Source organism: Trichechus manatus, unplaced genomic scaffold, assembly GCF_000243295.1.
Source record: "Trichechus manatus latirostris isolate Lorelei unplaced genomic scaffold, TriManLat1.0 scaffold00001, whole genome shotgun sequence".
In the NCBI taxonomy this organism is placed as follows: Eukaryota; Metazoa; Chordata; class Mammalia; order Sirenia; family Trichechidae; genus Trichechus; species Trichechus manatus.
In genome coordinates this window covers 37,311,547-37,331,667 of record NW_004443937.1, presented here as the reverse complement: position 1 = coordinate 37,331,667, position 20,121 = coordinate 37,311,547, and the positions used below count along the sequence as shown (strand labels likewise).

Genomic DNA, 20,121 nt, shown 5'->3' with positions numbered 1-20,121 from the left:
CAGGATTAGAAGGAATTCGGCTCCTGGGGAGGTTAGGGCACAAGCAGTAACTAAATGCACAGAAGAGGGTCATAAGGAACAGCTGGATGACTCTTGCCCTTTGGTTCTGTTTTTAAACACTTTATTGTGCTTTAGGTGAAGTTTACAGAGCAAATTAGTTTCCCATTCAATAATTTACACACAAGTTGTTTCGTGGCATTGGTTGCAATCCCCACAATGTATCAGCACTCTCCCCCTTTCCACCCTGAGATCCCCATTTCCATTCATCCAGGTTTCCTGCCCCTTCCTGCCTTCCCGTCTTTGCTTTCGGGCAGGAGTTGCCTGTTTGGTCTCATATACTTGATTGTTCTAAGGAGCACGTTCCTCACGTGTGTTATGATTTGTTTTAGAGACCTGTCTAATCTTTGGCTGAAAGTGGATATCAGGAGTGGCTGCCCTTTGCTTTTGTATGCATTTTTCAATTGAATACAAACTGCAAACATGATTTTTTAAAAGGAAATTCATAAATCACCCCAGCCAAGACTTCCACTGCCTGTAGATCTAGCCTTACTTTAAAAAACACATTTTAACTTTAACAGCAAATCTGCCACCATTGCAGTTAATTAGAAGCTTCCAAATAGAAACCATCTGCATGGAGCTGATCTAGACTTAGTAAATTTATTTCAGGTCATTGTGGTCAATTTTACAGCTGTTTGGACTTACTTTCCATCACATTACTGTTCAGAGAATTCACAGAATTCATTAACAAGCTAGCAGTTTACATCCAAGGGTTTTCGGTAGCACAGCAAAAATAGAAAAGAGGCCCACGAGCTGCTTGTGTACAGAACCCCACTGTGATTATGCAGATCGATGTCTAGAACATTATTGCTTTATTATCCTATTTTTAAAATGATAAATTATTCCAGGAAACTTCCCCCACCCCCTGCGAGGTGTGCTTCGCACCGCGTGACTGCTCCGGCCGCACTGGTGACAGATGGGACGCGTGGGTGACAAACACACCAACCACCCGTGGTTCCCACTGCTCCGGCAGCTCCGAGGGCTGGCCGAGGGGCGTGGAAACGTCTCCTACGCTCTGCCATCCTCCCCCCGGGCCTGCAGCTGACAGGCTGCGTTCACGTGTGAGTCTCTATGTAAAGCTGAAATCAGACATAAATGTGAGGGGCTCAGTGAACACGCACACTAATGCTTCTAGAACAGTCATTGGCCAGGCAGGGGGGCACTGAAGAGACAGATACCTCAGGTATGAGTCCGTGAAGAATGTCAGAAGGTAAGTGTCCTCGGGGATCACGGCCCAAGGTGGCTGCTTTGCACAAGCCTGTCTGTGGCAGGAACTTGAAGACTTCGCGGTAGATTTTTATGGCTGGGTTTTCTTTTTCTGTTCTACATGAGTTTCCATTTGTGAAAAACATCTTGGAGATTTCCTCGGGGCCCCTGAAGCTCTGCGGAACTCTAGGTACCAGGGAGGGGAGCCTAGCTTCTTCAGGGATGCTGGTGCTCCGACCACATCTGGGGCAGGATCCCTGAGAAGTGGTGGCCGCGTCAGATTCTGGAGATGGGAGCGGATGCATGTGCAGAATGCAGGCTGCAGTCAGGGGCTCAGTCCAGCTTCTTGTTGTTGTCTGTGTTGTGTACGGATGCTAAAAAGTCGATGATGAGCTTGGCTGTCTTCCGGGGTCTCTCCATCACCACTGAGTGCCCACAGTTCTCCAGAAGTTCCACCTGGCAGTTGGCGATTGACTTGGCCAGCATGTCTGCCCCAGCCACATCGAGCACCTGCGGGGCAAGAGGGGAAACTAGATTGTACACAGAGTTTCGGATACCTAAGTGCACTCTGAGGACACAACTTCCATAGAAGCCTGCCCAGGGGAATTCTAAGACCAGGTCATGTCAAGGTTGGGGCTTGGGGCTGTCTGAGGGAAGGGACTGGAATGCTTCATGGTTTATTCAGCAACTAGTTACCAGGAGTTGTGCTGCTACCAGCAACACTGAGGTGAAAAACACAGTCCCTGACTGTGGGGAGGTTGTGGTCAGGCAGGGAAGCCAGACAGGGCAACAGACGAACGCAGCACAGAGAGCTGAGAGCGAGCAAGGAGGAGCAGGGAGGAGGGGAGACATCATTCCGGAGTCCTGTGGACCCACGGGAGAGGAAATAGCACCAGGGTGGGAGGTCATGGCTACTGCAGGGGACAGCAAGGAGCCTGGGTGACTGAGACATGGTGGAGAGAGGAGGGGACAGAGAGGAGGGGGCCAGCTACTCCAGCCATGGGGAGGGGGGCGCGGGTCAGGCCTCGATCTGAGGGCAGTGGGGCACCGCGAGGCTGTGTTAAGGAGAGTGGCTGGATCCACTTTAGCCAAGAGAATGGACCCTCCAGCTGGAGCAGGAGGAACCAAGGCCCAAGCTGTGGGACAGGCACCTGGGGAAGACACAAGAGGTGAAGCTGATCATCACAGAGTGTGGGGTACCTCCCTGAAGATCCTTTAGGGGGTCCCAGAGCTTTGTAAGCCCCAGCCCTGAAAGTATGTAAGTAATGGGGAATGCTTTTCCAACGTGAAACCCACTGCTTTCTGAGGGCTGACACTGTTGAAACAATTCATTCAAATGTCATTTGCATTTGGGTTGCCCTGCTGTCTCTCCACTGCAATGTAATTTTTCTCCCAAACTGCCTTTCCTTGGAGCTGGATTCACATTCACTCCCCGCACCGCACCCGTTAATAACCTCACCTTCAGTTCATCCCAGACAAGAGGGCGCCTCCCCTCTGTTCTTAAAGGCAAAAGAGAAATCTCCAACAAACTCGCGGCCTTTCTGTTTCTGAGCCTTACTCTCATCAACCACGCAACTCCAGGAGCATCTTTCATACAGATGACAATGCCCGCTGGCCCTCCGCAGTTGTGCGGTATGGTGGCCAGCCTACAGGGCGCCAAAGAGGGAGGGTGAAAGGCCGGCAGGGGTGGCTGCTGTGACGCCAAACACTGAGGACGGGGCAGGAAAAGAGCCAGCAGCTTGGGAAGCAAAAGGCCATGAAACGAAGGTCCCCCAGAAGCCTCTGCTGACTGGCCTCGGCCTTGGGGATGGTCCACAGAAGACCTCAGATCTGATCACGTTCAGAGCAGGCCCACGGAACGTTAGGCCCTTTCTCTGGAACCAAATGGACTTCAGAGTCTTTGAGGAAATCAGGACCATGGGCTCAGGCCAGTTATCAGAGGCGTGGACATGTGTGAGAATTTATTTTTCTAAAAACCAGAGAAAAGTTACTTCCATGAATATTATCTCATTTGAGTCCCACAGTAACTCTGTGATTTTTGGAGGGGCTGGGTGACTGCTCAAGGTCACGAGGCAGATAAAGGGCAAAGGCTGGGCTGGAAACCCAGACTTCTGGCCGCCAAGGCTACTGGTGCTCTCACCACTGCACTGTCTCCACAGGGCGATGGGTTCTCGCCTGTAGGTCCCGGACAGCCCCAAATCACCTTTGGGATTTTGATAATGAAGAAAGGCCCTCATTGTTCTGATCCTGATTGAATAACTCCCTGCTGGCCTAGCCTGGGTCAGGCTTCTCTGAATTAGACGCACACAAAGCTTCTTTCAGGCCCTTGGCTGCTGCAGGAGGGGCCAGATGAGACCGCATTCTTCTCTACGTCCACGCCTCTGCTCTGGGCATCCTCGGCCAGATCTCAGATGGCTGCATGCGGAGGCAGACTACCCTGCCCTACACATGCACACGTGTGCACACACACACACACACACGTGTGCAAACACACACACACACGGGGCCCAGGCCTGGTGTCTCTGCCTGCCAGGGCTGCCCCACACAGTGGGGCCTCTGTCAGCAGGTGCAGTGGGCATGTGTGGCCCCAGGCTGACTCCCTGCCGGGGCCTCCGTCAGCAGGTGCGGTGGACGTGTGTGGCCCCAGGCTGACTCCCGCCGGGGCCTCCATCAGCAGGTGCAATGGGCGTGTGTGGCCCCAGCCTGTCTCCCCGCCAGGGCCTCCGTCAGCAGGTGTAGTGGGCGTGTGTGGCCCCAGACCTGACTCCCCACCAGGGCCTCCATCAGCAGATGCAGTGATGATCAGCAGCCCAGGCAGGGCCCACAGCAGTGGCTTTCACCCTGGAGTCCTTTGGGGAATTGTCTCAATGGGGAGAGCTTTTCTCTAATTTCCTTTTCTCACAATGTTCAGTAGCACAAGACTCCTGGACACCCTTTATCAGCCAATGTAACTCTGTTTGCCTGTGGGCCTTATAAAGGCTTCACGTCTTATTGCCTCATCTTGCTTTTAAGCTTCAGGAAGAACTCTGAGTTAGATGTGGATTCTAAAGAACAGCTGCAAATGAAGGAGCTGCTGGGGTGTAAATCAGGATCCCTCTGGAGGGCCAGCTGACAAAACCTATTACATTTTAAAATGTACATGCCCTTTGATCCAGTGATTCCATGTCTAGGAGTTTACCCTTCAAATATGCTTATATGCTCCATAAACACACATGGATAATGATGGTCACTGAAGTACTGTTTATAGCAAAAAACTGGAAACAACCCAAATGACCATCAGTAAGATACTAATTAAAGTTAATTATGGCAGAATCATATACTGGAATACTATGCAGCTCTCTGGAGTCCCTGGGTGGTGATGGGGCCAAGATGGCGGAGTAGTTAGACGCTTCCGGTGGACCCTCTTACAACAAAGACCCGAAAAAACAAGTGAATCGATTGTGTATGACAATCTAGGAGCCCTGAACCTCAAAGGCGAAGTTGAGGAACCGAACTGAGTGGCAGGGGGAGGGAGAGATGGTTCGGAAGCAGCGAGGAGTTGCCAGACCTGACCTGGCAAGAGCCTGAGCCCTTCAGGCCTGATCAGCTCACGGGTGAGCAGTGAGGCAGGCAAGCAGTGCTGCTCGGGAGGCATTTTCCGCACTGGGGGAGACCCAGCAACAGAGAGTCTACTCGGCCACCCAGAACCAGTGAGAAGCAGCCCTTGATAGGTGCAAGACAAGTACTTGCATCCAGCCTACCGCGCGGATCAAAAACACAACCCTTAGGGGAAAACCTCTCTCCCATTTACCTCCCTGCTCCCTGCTCTGCACTGGGTCCTGGACCGGCTTCAGCAATTGCCAAGTCCCCTGGGCTGGAAGGAGGATCTGTCACATGCCCTGAGCTATTCTCCCAGCCTTGGAAAGTGAACAGATTAATAAACGGGGGAAAAAAATAATCTGTCGGCTCCCCTAAGCCAGGAACTCAGGGTAGGCACAGCTCCTTTGCCTAGGCACAGGCGTAAGGGATCCATGGACCTTTAGTGCCTTTCCCCCTGCATAGACTTGTGTGGGCCCATTTCAACAGTGTAGGCCCTCATTACCGCAGTACAAGGTATATACCTGCAGTCTAACTTCAGCTGTTTCAACTGTGAAGTGGCAGGTTCCTGACATTTGCCACTGCTCTGCCCATTAAGCAGGGTCTTCACCTACCCACATCAGGGGCCTGAGGACTGGTGGCTTCACCCACACCACCTAGCCACCTGCGATAGGGGCCCATGAATAAGAGGTGCCCCCCAGTCCTTACAGCCAACAGCACTGGGTGCTCATAGTCCAGCTGCAAAACCTATCCACCTATGCGCTCTAGGGAACAGGGACACGCCTTCCTCCTGGACACCTGGGGGCGGCTGTCAGCCCCCACCTTGCTCAGAGTGTGTCCCCCTGCTGCAGCCAGATTGCTTGTGCCTACACCAATCACCCATGCCTGTCTAGGACTGTAAGTGAGAGCCTACACTACACACTTGGTGGCTATCTACCTGGGCACCTGAGCTGAATCCATACAGGAGGAGCGGGCAGACTCCTGAGCTCACATACCTAGTAACAGATCTAGCTACCTGGTGACAGGACATTAGAGCTTCAAAGCTGCCAGTAATCAAACTAGCTCATACGAGCAGCCTATTTGGGCACATCAAAACAAAACAAGAAGCTAGGACACAGTAAGCAAACATAAAATAAATATAATAACTTATTGATGGCTCGGAGACAAAGTCAGTATCAAATCACATAAAGAGGCAGTCCATAATAGCTTCAGCAAGCTCCAAAAATAAAGAATCTAGAAATTTTCCAGGGGAGGAATACACAAGATTAATATACAGAACTCTTCAAGAAATTAGGAAGGAAATTAAGCAACACGCAGAATACACAACAGAGGAAATTAAAAAGATTAGAGAAGAGCATAATGACAAATTTAACAGGCTGCAAGAATCCATAGAGAGACAGCAATCAGAAATCCAGAAGATTAACAATAAAATTTCAGAATTAGACAACTCAGTAGAAAGTCATAGGAGCAGAATTGAGGCAATGGAAGTCAGAATTAGTGAGATTGAAGATAAAGCGCTTTACACCAACTTATTTGAGGAAAAATCAGATAAAAGGATTAAAAATAATGAGGAAACCCTAAGAATTATGTGGGACTCTATCAAGAGGAATAACCTACGAGTGACTGGAATACCAGAACAGGATGGGATAACAGAAAAGACAGAATTGTTGAAGATTTGTTGGCAGAAAACTTCCCTGATATCGTGGAATCCCTGAGTGGTGAAAATAGTTACCATGTTTAGCTGCTAACCGAAGGTTGGAGGTTTGACCGTACCCAGAGGAACCTCAGAAGAAAGGCCTGGCGATCTACTTCCAAAAAATCAGCCACTGAAAACCCTATGGAACACAGTTCTCCTCTGATACACATGGGGTCACTATGAGTCAGAGTCGACTCAATGCAACTGGTCTGGATGCAGCTCTTAAAAAGAATGAGTAAAAGATTTTTTTGGGCAAGAATCATCCATAAATGCTAAATCTAGGGCAGAAAGTTTGATAAGGAGCAGAGTATCTGCATGGTCTCAAAGTGTCTCCTCGGACTGCTTACTGGTGGCAAGAGGAGAAATAGTAACTCTACAATGAAGAAATCAGATGACACCTTGACCAGGCAATCAAAACTAGTATCACCAGTGACCTGCAGAAGAACACTGTGTGTCTGAGGACATGACGGCTTGCTGCTTATGAGATACTCTGGTTAGGAATCATGAGAAACAGCAGACAGACTCAAACTGAGCAACATTTTATGAAGTTATTGCCGTGTACTCTTGGTAAAGTAGAGGGTCAGCGAAAGAGAGGAAGACCCTCAACAAGATGGATTGACACAGTGGCTGCAACAGTGGACTCAAGCGTAACAAGGATCATGAGGATGGCACAGGACCAGGCAGTGTTTCGTTCTGTTGTACATAGGGTTGCTATGAGTTGGAACTGACTCAATGGCACCTAACAACACTCTTCGAATATGTCAAAGTCCTAAAAGACAAAGTTAGACCTTGGAGTCGCTTCCTATTAAAGGAGACTAAAGAGACATGGAGTGCCTCAGTAGTCAAATGGTTCAGTGCTCGACTACCAGCCAAAAGATCGGCAGTTTGAATCCACCCAGAGGAACCTTAAAAGACTGGCGATCTGCTTTCAAAAGATCACAACCTTGAAAACCCTATGGAGCAGTTCCACTCTGCACACATGGGGTCACCGTGAGTCGGAATCAACTCTCCATGGAAACTTAACAAAGAGACAGCTAATCTGTGATCCTGGAGTGGATACCACATAGAACATTATTGCAGCAAATGACGAAACCAGAATACTATGGATTGTAGATTGCACTGTATCAATGTTAACTTTCCCGAACGTGATACTGTATTGTGGACATGCGACGGAATATTCTTGTTCATAGGAAATACACCCGAAATATCCGGGGTAAAGGGGCATATGTAAGCAGCCTTCTCCAAATGGTCCGAAAGTATTTTTTTTCCAGATAAACAAATGAGAATGATAAAGCCAACATGGCAAAATGTTAAACACTGGTAATAAATAAAATGTGGTACATCCGTATCATGAACTAACAGTCAGCAATAAAAAGGCACAAGCTATTGTACGTGCAACAACATAAGTGGACCTTGAAAACACCACGCTGAGTGGAAAAAAAGCCAGATATGAAAGACTACATGTTGTACGATCCCATTTATGCGGAATTTCTAAAAAGGCAAAAATATAGAAGCAGAAAATAGATCATAGTTGTGTGGGGCTGGGGTGGGAGTGGAGATGGGCTGCAGATGGGCAGGAGGGGACTTTTTGGGGTGACAGAAGTTCTACAATGGGGCTGTGCCAACAGCAGCAGACTGGGAGAATTTTATGGTATGTAAATTACACCTCAATAAAGCTGTTAATAAAAATGAATTTGGGTAAAGAATACACAGGAGTACTCTCTACTATTCTTAAAATTTTTCTTTAGGTTTGAAAGCATTTCAGAATAAAATATTTTTTAAAAAATAAAACGAGCAGATCTGTATGGGCTGATGTAAAATGATTTCCAAGGTATGTATTTAAGTAAATAAAGTCAGGTGCAAAACAGTGTATACAGTGTGTCTGAAAAACTTGCCTATCTAATCTGTGCATATATATGCGTGCTAAGAATAGGGTGGGCAAACAGGGTTGCTGCCTGTTTCTGTAAGTAAAGGCTCATCAGAACACAGCCATGCCCATTTGCTGATGTGCTGTCTCCCGTTGCTTTTGCACTACGGCGGCAGAGTTGTTAAACAACAGAGACCGCAGGACCCACAACACTGAAAATATTTTCTATCTGGCCCTTACAGAAAAAGCGTGTCAACCCCTGGCTTAGAAAATGTAAGACAGATACACAAGGCAGTAAAGAGCTGGCTCGAGGAAGTGGGAATTGGGATCTGGGATGTAAAAAGAGACCAAATTTTCATTATAAACTCTTCTGTATTCTTTAGATTTTTTTTTTTTTTTTGTCTCAGGTGACTATACAGCATTTATAAAAATAATGTTCAAAAACAAGTTAAGATTGCCTTTCATTTTCAAAGACAAACGTTATCGCTGTCAACGCTCCCTGTATACTCTGGTGCCTGAACCTGCTTTATCCCGCCTCTTCCTGACAACAGAAACAAGTTAGCGAGTCTCAGTTTATAGAGGAACACTTGCCTTTCCTCCAGGCCATTTGTCCTCAGAGGCCCGTGTCACCTACCTGGTCCTGCTTCCCCCAGATGATCTGCGTCGGCACCTTGATCTTGTCCATGTTCTGATGAAGGGAGTGTCTTGATCTCTCACTGACGATTTCGAAAAATACTTTTCAGAAAAGGAAAACCAAGTCAGTGCACACTGGTCTATGCCCGTGGGCACCACCAGACACAGGACGGTCCCCAAGTCCAGGCCACCGTGTTCTCTCTCCAAGGACCCAGGAAAACATTTGGAGTCTCAGAACTTTAAGAAACAAAAGCCAGCCATCCACAAAGCATCAGGACGGATCAGTCCCTGGAGAAGGACATCATGCCTGGTAAAGTAAAGTGTCAGCGAAAACGAGGAAGACCCTCAACGAGATGGACTGACACAGTGGCTGCAACAACGGGCTCAAACATAGCCACGATTTTGGGGATGGCACAGGACCAGGCATTGTTTTGTCCCATTGTACACAGGGTCGCTACGAGTCAGAACCGACTCAACAGTACCGAACAACAACAACCCACAAAGCAACACTCTTAACCAGCTGAAAACTTAACGCAGGGCTACTTACGCTTTCGGTAGAAGTCGTTATGAGGGATGCGGACGTCGACAAGGCCCTGCAGGATCTAAGGATAAACAGCCTAGAGTCAGAAAGCAAAAGAAGACTGCTCTCCCCAGGCCTCACACAGCTCTGGGACAGGGAAGGGAGATAAAATCCAGCAATTTATTACACTGCCAAGGTTTTTAGGACCTGGCCCTCTCGACTCCTATGGTGTATTAGACAATGTGGAGTCCCAGGTGGTGCAAACAGTTAATGCGCTTGGCTGCTAACCGAAAGGTTAGAAGTTCCACTCCACCCAGAGGCACCTCAGAAGAAAGGGCTGGTGATCTACTTCTAAAAAATCAGTCACTGAAGACCCTTGGAGCACAGTTCTATTCTGACACATGAATCGGAGGCAACTTAATGGCAATTACTTTTTTTTTAATTATACAATGTAATTGGGAGTTAGGATCCTAAGACGCCTTTTTTCTTTTTTTTTAAATTAGGGAGGAGTTTGGGTAATATTAGGAAGCCACAGATCTCCCTGCAGCACGTAGAAAACACCCGAAATGGCCTAACAGCCGCTTTACCTTGAGAAATTCGCTGCTTAGCCGAAAACACAATTTGGATGAAAATAATATCAAGTCATTATTCAGTAATAGCCAAATGCAGAGCAAGGCCTATTAAAAGTACAAATTAAACCACTGGGGATGGAGGGCCTCTTAAAGAATGAAGAAATAAACTACTGGGAACATTCTGGAAAGGGCTCTGTAGTCCTTTGTTTATCATCTGACATGGGCTCTGCCTTCCCTGCTGAGGCTGGTGAAGGCTGCAGCAAACACGGACAGGCCAGATCTCCTGGGCCTGGGGCTACTGACCCTGAGAGGCGGCTGTGGCCTGAAGGAACACCGTCCTCCTCTTCCTCTCTCCTCAGGATTCTTGACATAGATTGCAGGGTTCATAGAAGCAACCACCAGTCCTCTCATCCACCTGGGAAGATGACCCCTCAAATGCACTCCACCCGGAGTCCCGCCCATTGACTGAGGTGGGGAAGACCCAGCCATGGCTGCTTTGGGATAAACCAACCCCTTGGAGTTTGATTAGAATCTGACTAGTCTGGAAGTAGAAGCCTAGAGGTGATACCAGTGGCAAGTTGTTGACCTTGATTCTGCTCAGCATCAGACATTTTGTTTGTTCATCCACCCATTTATTCATCCATCTATCTACCCACCTATCTATCCATCTATATATTCTGTAACCCTGAATCACCTATGCATGTCCCTGCATCAATCCATCCATCTATCCTCCACCCAGCTATCCATTCTCATCCCTGCATTATCTAGGCATTCACTCAACCACAAAACCAACCATTCAGCCTCCCATCCATCCCACATGCCTGAATCATATATGCATGCAAATGCATCAATTCATGTATCTATCTATCCTGCATGTACCCAGCCGTGCATTCTCCATCCCTGCATAATCCAGGCATCCTCCCACCCACGCACCCACCCATCCACCCACCCATCCATCCAGTCTATACCTAGGACCTACATCATGCAAGCACTGTACTAGAGCCTGGGGTAGAACAGTGAATTAAGACAAAGACCATGAACTTACAGAGCTTAGAGTGGAGGACACAGACAAACAGACAGTCACAACACAACATGACACTGTGGGCTAAGTGCTCAAAGGCATCTTCTCTTCTAGGAGGGAAAGGCTTCTGGAGCTGCCATTTATTTTCTCTCAGTGGTTGCATATCCCTGACAACTCAGAACATTAGTTTGGTTGCTGTATCCTGGGAAGGGACAGTAGCTGTGAGGCAATGTTTCAACTTCACCACTACAAAGGAACGCAGGGGATTCAGGGATAGCTAATACCACTGTTGATGTCGAACTGTACCTCAACCTTGTGAAACTGGAAAATAGTGATGGTTAAAGAAATCCTCCCACCCTCTGTGTTCAGGAAAATGGCCTGCTGCAAATAGCTGTCCTTCCCATAAGTCTTAGATGATAAGACTCACAGGTGCCCCCTTGCTTGCTTATGACAAGGCCAGACATAGACTGCCCAAATTCCCATTCTTTGCCTCATAAATGAGTAACTGAATTGCTTGTCCCCAATGATCAATCAGAAACAAAGTGCTTGTTAATGAAACTTGGATTAAGCTTCTCTCTTTCCCCCGAGTCCCTGCACTCTGGGCCACCCTCAGCTTGAGCCAGCATACTACCCCTCTTTGAGGGCCCTTTCCAGGGAACAGGCTGACCTCAGCATGTACAGTGAAACCTGTGAGAGCCAGAACTCAACGTGACTGCCTTGTTTTTCCAGTTCTTGAAAGTTTTCTGCCTTCTCTGACAGGTTTCCACCTTACACAGGTTCCGGCTTTCACCGGTTTTATTGTAAGGTAGTCCCTGGGTTAGGTATGTCCGACTTACGTACGGCCTATAGTTATGAACCAACCACCATAAAGCCTATCATATTAAAAATCTCAGGTATATACAGTGGTTCGTAATAACAAACGGGCGCTACTTTGCAAACCCGTAAAACATTATTATTACTGTGTTATTATATTAAAGATGTTTTAGTGTATCAGGAAGTGTTTCTTTAATGTTTTATGCACAGAAAGGTACACTGTAGTAATATACTAAGACAAACATTTGACTGACATTAGATATGAACCATACCTAACTGTTCCGACTTAGGTACAAATTAGACTTAAAGACAGACTTGGGAAGGGAACTCATTCGTAATCCGGGCACTGCTTGTACATTCTGATTTCCTATCTGATGATGTCAGCCTTTCATGCTACTCCTCCACACCTGGGTTTCTTCTAGCTGTGTCTGCGCTCAGTCTCTATAAAGAAAATGCTTTTTCCCTAACGCTTGGAGATCTTATGGTCTGAGTGTTCTCCTTATTGTAGTTGTTCCCTCCCCCACTGCTACAATAGTCCCTTTTCTTTCTGGATAAAGCGTCTCCCTATCAAAGTATGGGATTGTTTTTTGTCTTTTTTTTTTCATTTGACACCAACGAATCAGATTCCTGGTGCTTCCTCTGAAACAAGCCACACCCATGAACTGGGTTGTGTTCCCACCTTCTGAATAGAGCCCATTCTCTCAACTCCTGGGAGGAACCGCCCCACACCCTGGGGCAGAGCCCAATTCCTACAATGTAGAAACCAAACCAGCAGACCGCTCAATCAATTCCGACTCATGGAGACCCCCCGTGTCAGAGAGCTGTGCTCCACAGGGCTTTCATGACTGTGACCTTTTGGAAGCAGATCACTAGGCCTTTCTTCCAGTGCACCTCTGGGTGGATTCAAACAGCCAACCTTTAGGTTAGTGGTCAAGCGCTTAACTGTGTGCACCACCCTGGGGCTCCTAATTTGTACAGTGTTGTTGTTGTATGCCACTGAGTCTATCCCAACTCACAGCGACTCTGCAGGACAGAGCAGAACTGCCCCATCGAGTTTCCTAGGCTGTAATCTTCATGGGAACAGACTTCCAGGTCTTTTCTCCCACAGAGAGGCTGGTGGGTTAGAACTGCAGACCTTTTGGTTAGAAGCCGAGCGCTTAACCATTGCACCACCAGGGCTCTTTGTTCTTACAATAAAGAGAGACAATGCGGTGTAACGAGGCCTCTGCCATGGACTCTCTTTTCTTGGCTCTCCACACCCCTTCCCTAGATTACCTCATTCAGACCCATGACTGTCAATACCTGTCTGCTGATGGTGCTAATCGTATACCTCCAGGCCAGACTTCTCTCAGCTCCGCTTGTATATACAACTACCTACTTGACGTCTCCACTTAGACGCCTCACAGAAACTTGAACCTAGCACACTCAAAATGGAGGTGGCCCAAACCCACCCTCTCTTGCCTTTCCCTTAGCCTTCAACCCCTCAGTTACTCAAGTACCAGAAATCACCTGAGACTCCTCATTTTCCCTTACCCCCTACTTCCAATTTGCCAGTAAGTCCTGTCCATTCTTCCTCCCACAGCATCTCAGATCTGTTTCCTTCTCATCTCCACTGCCACCACCCTCGTCTAAGCCACTATCACCTCCAAGTCACAAGAGAATCTTAGTGGGTTTCTCTGCTTCCGCTTTTGCTCCCTACAGCTCTTCAGTGGTTCTATTGTGCTTAGAAAACACCCAGACTCCTTCCCATAACCTTTAAGGCTTTATACAATCCAGGCCAGTGCTTCTCAAAGTGGTTCTTTCTTCTCCCTGAGGCCCTACCAGGGAGTCCATGAGGTCAAAACTATTTTCATAATAATCCTAAGTGTTATTTGCCTCTTTTACTTTCTTTCTTTCTCAAGCATGCCATTGTCCCAAGCTTACGTTAACACGGGATAATGCATCATTCTGATAGCTAATGGAATGAGTGCTTGTGTATATTCTTGTGTTTTAAATTTTTCTCAGTTTTAATGTCTAACATGGTAAATATCAACTACATCTATTGATATAAACAAAAGTTCTTTGGGGTCCCCAATTCTTTTTAAGAATGTAAAATAATCCTGACATAGAAAAAATGAGAACCTCTGATCTCACCCTGCCTCGCTTTCCAGCCCCATCTCAGCCCACTCTCCCCTTGCCCTCCAGGCTCCAGCCATCCCGGCCTCCTTCCAGCACCTTGAGCTTGCCTGTGTTTTCCACCCCTGCACATGCTGCTTCTCAAAGAGGCTTATCAAAGCTTCCCACACCCCCATTTTCAACCACTGCACCCTCTTCATTTCCTCAGTAAAGTTATTACGATTTGTAATGGTTTGTTTACTAGTTAACTGTGTGAACTGTCTTTCTGGGGACCTTCTGTCTCATTTATTCACCCCTGCGCCCATGCAGTGCCTGACACGTCATAGACACTATATGGATACTCGTTGAGTGAATGAATGAATGAGCACATGAAGGAGCCAATGAGTAGATAAACGACAGAATGAATGAAGCTGGTCCTCACCACCAGAGCCAGGCTGCCTAGCTTGTGGCCAAGGGCAGGCTCATTGCTGCCGAGACCGCGTTACCTGCTGGGGCACCTTGAAGCGGACATAGGAGCAGAGCTGGAGCATTTCACTCATCTCCTCTGGGGTGGATGGGATCAACGGAATCTTCTCTATGGCGGCCGAGTCCTGCAGTTCTTTGAGCCGCTGTACAAACTGATTATCACTTGAGTACTGCAGGCCTGTGGGATTCAAACCAAAACAGCTTGGCAATACAGCCTGGCAATACACATGTTATTTATGTACATTCCCATTTCTGTAGTGAACTTCTAAGATCTGCCCAGAGCTAATATATTTCAGGTTTCTTTCACCAACAGATTTTTTTTTCCCCAGCACTAGATTTAAAAAAAAAATTGATACTGCATTCTTAACTCAATATCAAGCCACACTCTGGGAAACAGAGAGAAAAATCCTTACAGATGTCTTCAAGCCTCGTTACTCAAACTGCGGTCCACGGGCCAGCAGCACTGGCATCGCATGGGAGCTCCCGAGACATGCAGAATCTCAGCTCCTCCCTGAGTTCTCGCATCTGCATCTTAACAAGTTGTCAGAGGCATCCTATGCCCATTAGAGTTTTATGAAGCACTAGTCAGAAGATGAGGAGCCCTGGTGACACAACAGTTAAGCGCTCGGCTGCTAACTGAAAGGATGGCAGTTCGAACCTGCCCCGTCAGTGGATCCATGGGAGAAAGACCTGGAGATCTGCTCCTGTAAAGATTAGAAAAGCTCTACGGAGCAGTTCTACTCTGCCACATGGGATCGCTATGAGTTGACTCCGTGGCACACAACAATCTAGAAGACAACTTGCTTAAGCCCATTTCACATCTGTGTCTTTGGGAGACTGGATAAAATGCATGAAGGAAAGGAAAAGAAAAAAAAATCCTGCAGTGATTTACTACCCCTGCCATTGGCCTGGACCCCTTCCTTGTAATCTCTTCCTTTGGGGACAAGACACAAAGCACGGGGAGAGTGGGAGTCCTCTCCTGAGCTGTCCCCACGTCAGGGCAGCAGCACCCCTGCCCTCTACACAGGCCCTTTTCTCAGGAGAGTAGCAGGCTGCTGCTGAGAGCAGATCTCTGAGACTGACTGTTATTTCCCATCACCCTGCAGCATGACACGAGATGGTCTACGGAAGCTGATGCTACAGAGGAGTGCAAAACTATTCTCACTGCCATGACTGAGCAAATTTCTAGGTGTCAAACTTAGTCCAAAAGCTAGATTTTAGAAAGAAATGCAGTGGTGTCAATAATACTGGCTAAACTCTTCAGACAAAGATTGGACTGGACTGTGGGACATGAAATGATACTCGTGAAGAGCATGCTTCTTAGCTCAAGTAGATACATGAGACTCAATGGGCAGCTTCTGTCCGGAGATGAGATGAGAAGGCAGAGAGGGTTAGGAGCTGGTTAATGGACACGGGAAATCAGGGGTGGAAAGGAGGAGTGTGCTGTCATAGTACAGGGAGAGCAACTAGGGTCACATAACAATGTATGTATAAATTTTTATATGAGAGACTAACTTGAATTGTAAACTTTCACTTGAACTACAAATAATAATAATAATAATACTGGCTATGCTGCAGAAATCCACACCTTATGAATCTCTCTATCCAGCAACCCTTTGGATCTAATATGGGGTATCGTGTATGGCTTTCACAATGCCATGGGCAGATTCCATGATCCATCCATTTGTGGTACTTCTGTTATAGCAGTACTGGATAACTAAGACATTCAGTATGGTATGATTATTGTTCTATAGCTACTGTTTGGTTAGAGTTATCACTAAAACACTGCATATCTCTAAGGCACTTGTCTTAGTCATTTAGTGCTGCTATAATAGAAATACCAGAAGTGGATGGTTTTAACAAAGAGAAATTTATTCTCTCACAGTTTAGGAGGCTAGAAGTCCAAATTTAGGGCGCCAGCTCCAGGGGAAGGCTTTCTCTCTCTCTGTCAGTTCTGGGGGAAGGTCCTTATCATCAATCTTCCCTTGGTCTAGGAGCTTCTCAGCACAGGAACCCTGGGTCCAAAGGACGCACTCTGCTCCCAGCATTGCTTTCTTGGTGATATGAGGTCCCTTGTCTCTGCGCTCACTTCTCTCTTTTATATCTCAAAAGAGATTGACTGAAGACACAACCTAATCTCTGAGTCCTGCCTCATTAACATAACCGCCTCTAATCCTGCCTCATTAACACCATAGAGGCAGGATTTACAACACATAGGAAAATCACATCAGATGACAAACTGGAGGATAATCACACAATACTGGGAATCGTGGCCTAGCCAAGTTGACACACATTTTTGGAGGACACAATTCAATCCATAACAGCACTCATTAAAAAGATGCTGCTGAGGAAACAGTCATAGCAGACACTGGCCACTTGTTTCTTCAGAGTTCCCAATCCTGCTGTGCTCAAGTCCCTCACAGGGATACTTCAGCCTGTAACTTACCAGCGGGGCACACAAGGGACAGGCTGCAGATATCCGACGGGTAGTAAGCAGCGTACACCCCAGCCACATGGCCACCCATGGAGGTGCCTACCAGATGGAAGGGTTTTTTGTTCAGCTTGAGACACTCTACAAACTAGGAAGGGAGATGAGAGGGCGGCTTGGTTATACAGCTGTAGACAATGACAATCACGGAGCAGAAAACTGTACTTCCTATGGGGACAATCAAAAAGGGCTATTGAGGAAACGGTCTCAAACTCTACTGGATCCGTTTTAAGACGAGTATTTCTCTTTACCTGGCACAAGTTATTGAGGGGTCATTTATAAGTAAACAAGGACTCTCCTAATTCATGAGTCAGCAAACTTTTTTTTAATAAAGGTCCAGAGAGTAAGTATTTTCTCTTTGTGTACCATATAATCTCTGTTGCGACTGCTCGACTCTGCTGTTGTAGCACAAAAGCAGCCAAAGACAATACATAAATGAAGGAACGTGGCTTTGTTCCAAAAGAAGTTGGTTTACAAAAACAGGTGGCAGGCCAAATTTGGCCCAGAGGCAATAGTTTGCTGACTACTGGCCTAATTTAAAGCCCTCCCTGCCTCCCATCCATCCATCCATCCATCCATCCATCCATCCATCCATCCATCCATCCATCCATCCATCCATCCATCCAGTCAGCCATCAGATCATCTAACCACCTAAAAAATATTTATCAGATATCTATTATGTACCAGGAACTATGGCCATGTGCTGAGAATACAGCAAAGAGCCAAAGAAACAGGGTTCCTGACCTCATTAGAATACACAGTTTAAGGGAGAGGCAGATATTAAATAAATATCCTCATCTGGGGAAAACAAAAAACAAAAAAATTAATGTCAGTCTGAAACTTATAGGCTAATAAATTCTGAAATGGCTCATGAGCCTCTATGGCCTGCAATGCCTAGCCGGAGATGCTGAAGACAGATGCTAAAATAGGACAAAATGCAGGGAGCACTCCCCCGATCCTCCCCAACCAGGCAGAGAGGCTATTGCTGTCATCACACAACAAATAAGCAGAAAAATAGACCCCCAGGGAAGGAAATGGCCTTGACAAATTCCAAACTCCTTTTTCAAAGAGCTGAGAAAATACCCAGATTGTATTTCTTCAGAAACAGCTACAATAGGCTTAGAGGAGGACATCTGCAATAAGCCTTGGCCGGCCACAGCTGACCGGGACTACTATCTGGTTGCTACTTTGTTTGCAATTACTTGCAGACAGAATGGGTTAGAAGCTCACCATGAAACCTTCTTGCCTGCTCTCCAGACTTGGGCATGCAATGGCGGGTAGGACTCAGTCTGGGCAGTTTTGGTCCCGCCTCCTGCTTACCTGGTGTATCCTCTTGACTTGCCCGTCTATGGACAAGTCATCCAGGGAGGAGCGGGTGGTCCCCTCGTGTCCTGGCATGTCCACGCAGACCAAGTGCAGGTTCTTCGGAAGGAACTGAGGACACACGGCCCCAGAGTCAGTATGTGGCTTGCAGAACATGTCTGCCCTCTTTCCTAGAGGACCCAGACAGCCATCCCTGGGGATGTGTGAGCCTGGGCCACTTGGTTTTACCCCAGTAACATCTGATGTGAATGAGCATTGCCAGAAGCCTCAGAGGGAGCACAGACCCTCCTCCTTTCTTGCACCCTGTCCACACTTACTCCAGTCAGGCAGCCACCGACTTGGAACTAGAAGGGGTTCTGTTCCCCAGAGCCCTGGCCAGCTCCACCATGCTTTCCCTAAGAACCATGTCTGATCACCCCAATTCTGGTTTCAGTGACTTTTTTTTTGCATTAAGGTCTAATGCCGGGGTGATTATTTTCCTAAAACAACTTCCACCTTCTTCCATTTACGTATATACCACTTTCAACCAGGAAACTGAGAAAAACCAGTTATCAACAAACAAATATCCAGTTATATAAAGGATGCTTATCTGAGGTGGGGTCAGGAAGCAAGAGGCTCATGAACACATGCGGATGACTGTCCTCATAGTGAAATTTGGAAATAAGAACACAGGTAAGTAGAGATGTGTGAGCCCTTCCTCCTGGTGTAGACAGTTACTTGGGAGCATTTGGGTAGTTCTGCTTGAGGTGGGGGCCTGGGGTGCTGCCCTCCCAAGACCTCTCCCAGCCCTGGCGTCACGAACCAGTTACTCTCACCAAGTCAAACAAGGAGCCACACTCAAGTAAACCTGGACAAAAAGTGAGTGATTTGGGAAACTGTCCCAGAAAGCTGCTAGATCAAGGCCATTTCTCTACATATCTTAAAAAAAAAAAAAAAAGTGAAAAAGAAGAAGCAAAAGTAGAAGAAGGAAAAGGAAGGAGAAGGAGGGGAAGAAAGAGGAGGAACTTGGAGTATAAAGGAACAAATTATTTTTTCAAGCCTTATCTTAATAACCTGGGCAGCTCTGACATGAAGCAGAGTGTCAGAAACCCTCTCTAAGGTGAAATCATTTCTAAGGCACAGATTTGATGAATAATATTCAACCCAGTAAACTTTTGTCTGACAAATGTGAACAGTACATTGGGTTAGTCTGTAAGTAAGATGACTTGACCCACAGTTCGGGGTTCCCTCTGCTTTCTACCATTTCTGATGACATCAGGTCCAAGTGGAAACCCTTTACTGAGTGACAGACACCCCCTTGTGAGAGAAGAATCTAGAACCCCACCTTGACCACGCTGAGCCACATATCTTTGTGTGCAGAGAATCCATGGAGCATGAGGATGGTGGGTTTGTGCCCAGGTCTGCCACGGAAGGAATAACAGAACTGATAGTCTTCGTGGTGGACATAGCGGACCTGCATGCCCAAAGTCCTCCGCCAGTACCTACGAGGGAAAAATAACGGCAAAACAAAATCAGCAAGCTCCAGGGAAGTGGCTCCGAGAGGGGCCCCAGATCCTCTCTGTACATCTTACTCCATGGAAACGCAAACACTTCTGCCAGCCTTGTCCCCCATGTAGGTCTCTGGAGTCACCCAGAGCTTCAACCTCAAGGAGCAGTAAACAAAACCATTCCAGAAAGCACCTTAAATGAACTAGTCTACTAAATGCTCTCACTAGGAAGGGGAAAGGGGGTGTTTTCGTAAGAAGGTATCTCTCACGTAATAACCTGGA

At 47.1% G+C, this 20,121-nt stretch overlaps 1 protein-coding gene across 1 annotated transcript in view; it reads right to left on the bottom strand.

The window, feature by feature from the left end:
• Nucleotides 1–298: 298 nt before the first annotated feature.
• The window catches only part of ABHD6 (abhydrolase domain containing 6, acylglycerol lipase), a 32,142-nt gene continuing 12,319 nt past the window's right edge, over nucleotides 299–20,121 (bottom strand). Inside the window, exons 2-8 of the mRNA XM_004368647.2 lie at nucleotides 19,677–19,833; nucleotides 18,350–18,463; nucleotides 16,988–17,120; nucleotides 14,562–14,719; nucleotides 9,583–9,637; nucleotides 9,037–9,137; nucleotides 299–1,773 (exon numbers count right to left, since the gene is read on the bottom strand). Coding sequence (XP_004368704.1) covers nucleotides 1,597–1,773; nucleotides 9,037–9,137; nucleotides 9,583–9,637; nucleotides 14,562–14,719; nucleotides 16,988–17,120; nucleotides 18,350–18,463; nucleotides 19,677–19,833 — 895 coding nt within the window. The 3' untranslated portion in view covers nucleotides 299–1,596. The remainder of the gene's footprint in view (nucleotides 1,774–9,036; nucleotides 9,138–9,582; nucleotides 9,638–14,561; nucleotides 14,720–16,987; nucleotides 17,121–18,349; nucleotides 18,464–19,676; nucleotides 19,834–20,121) is intronic.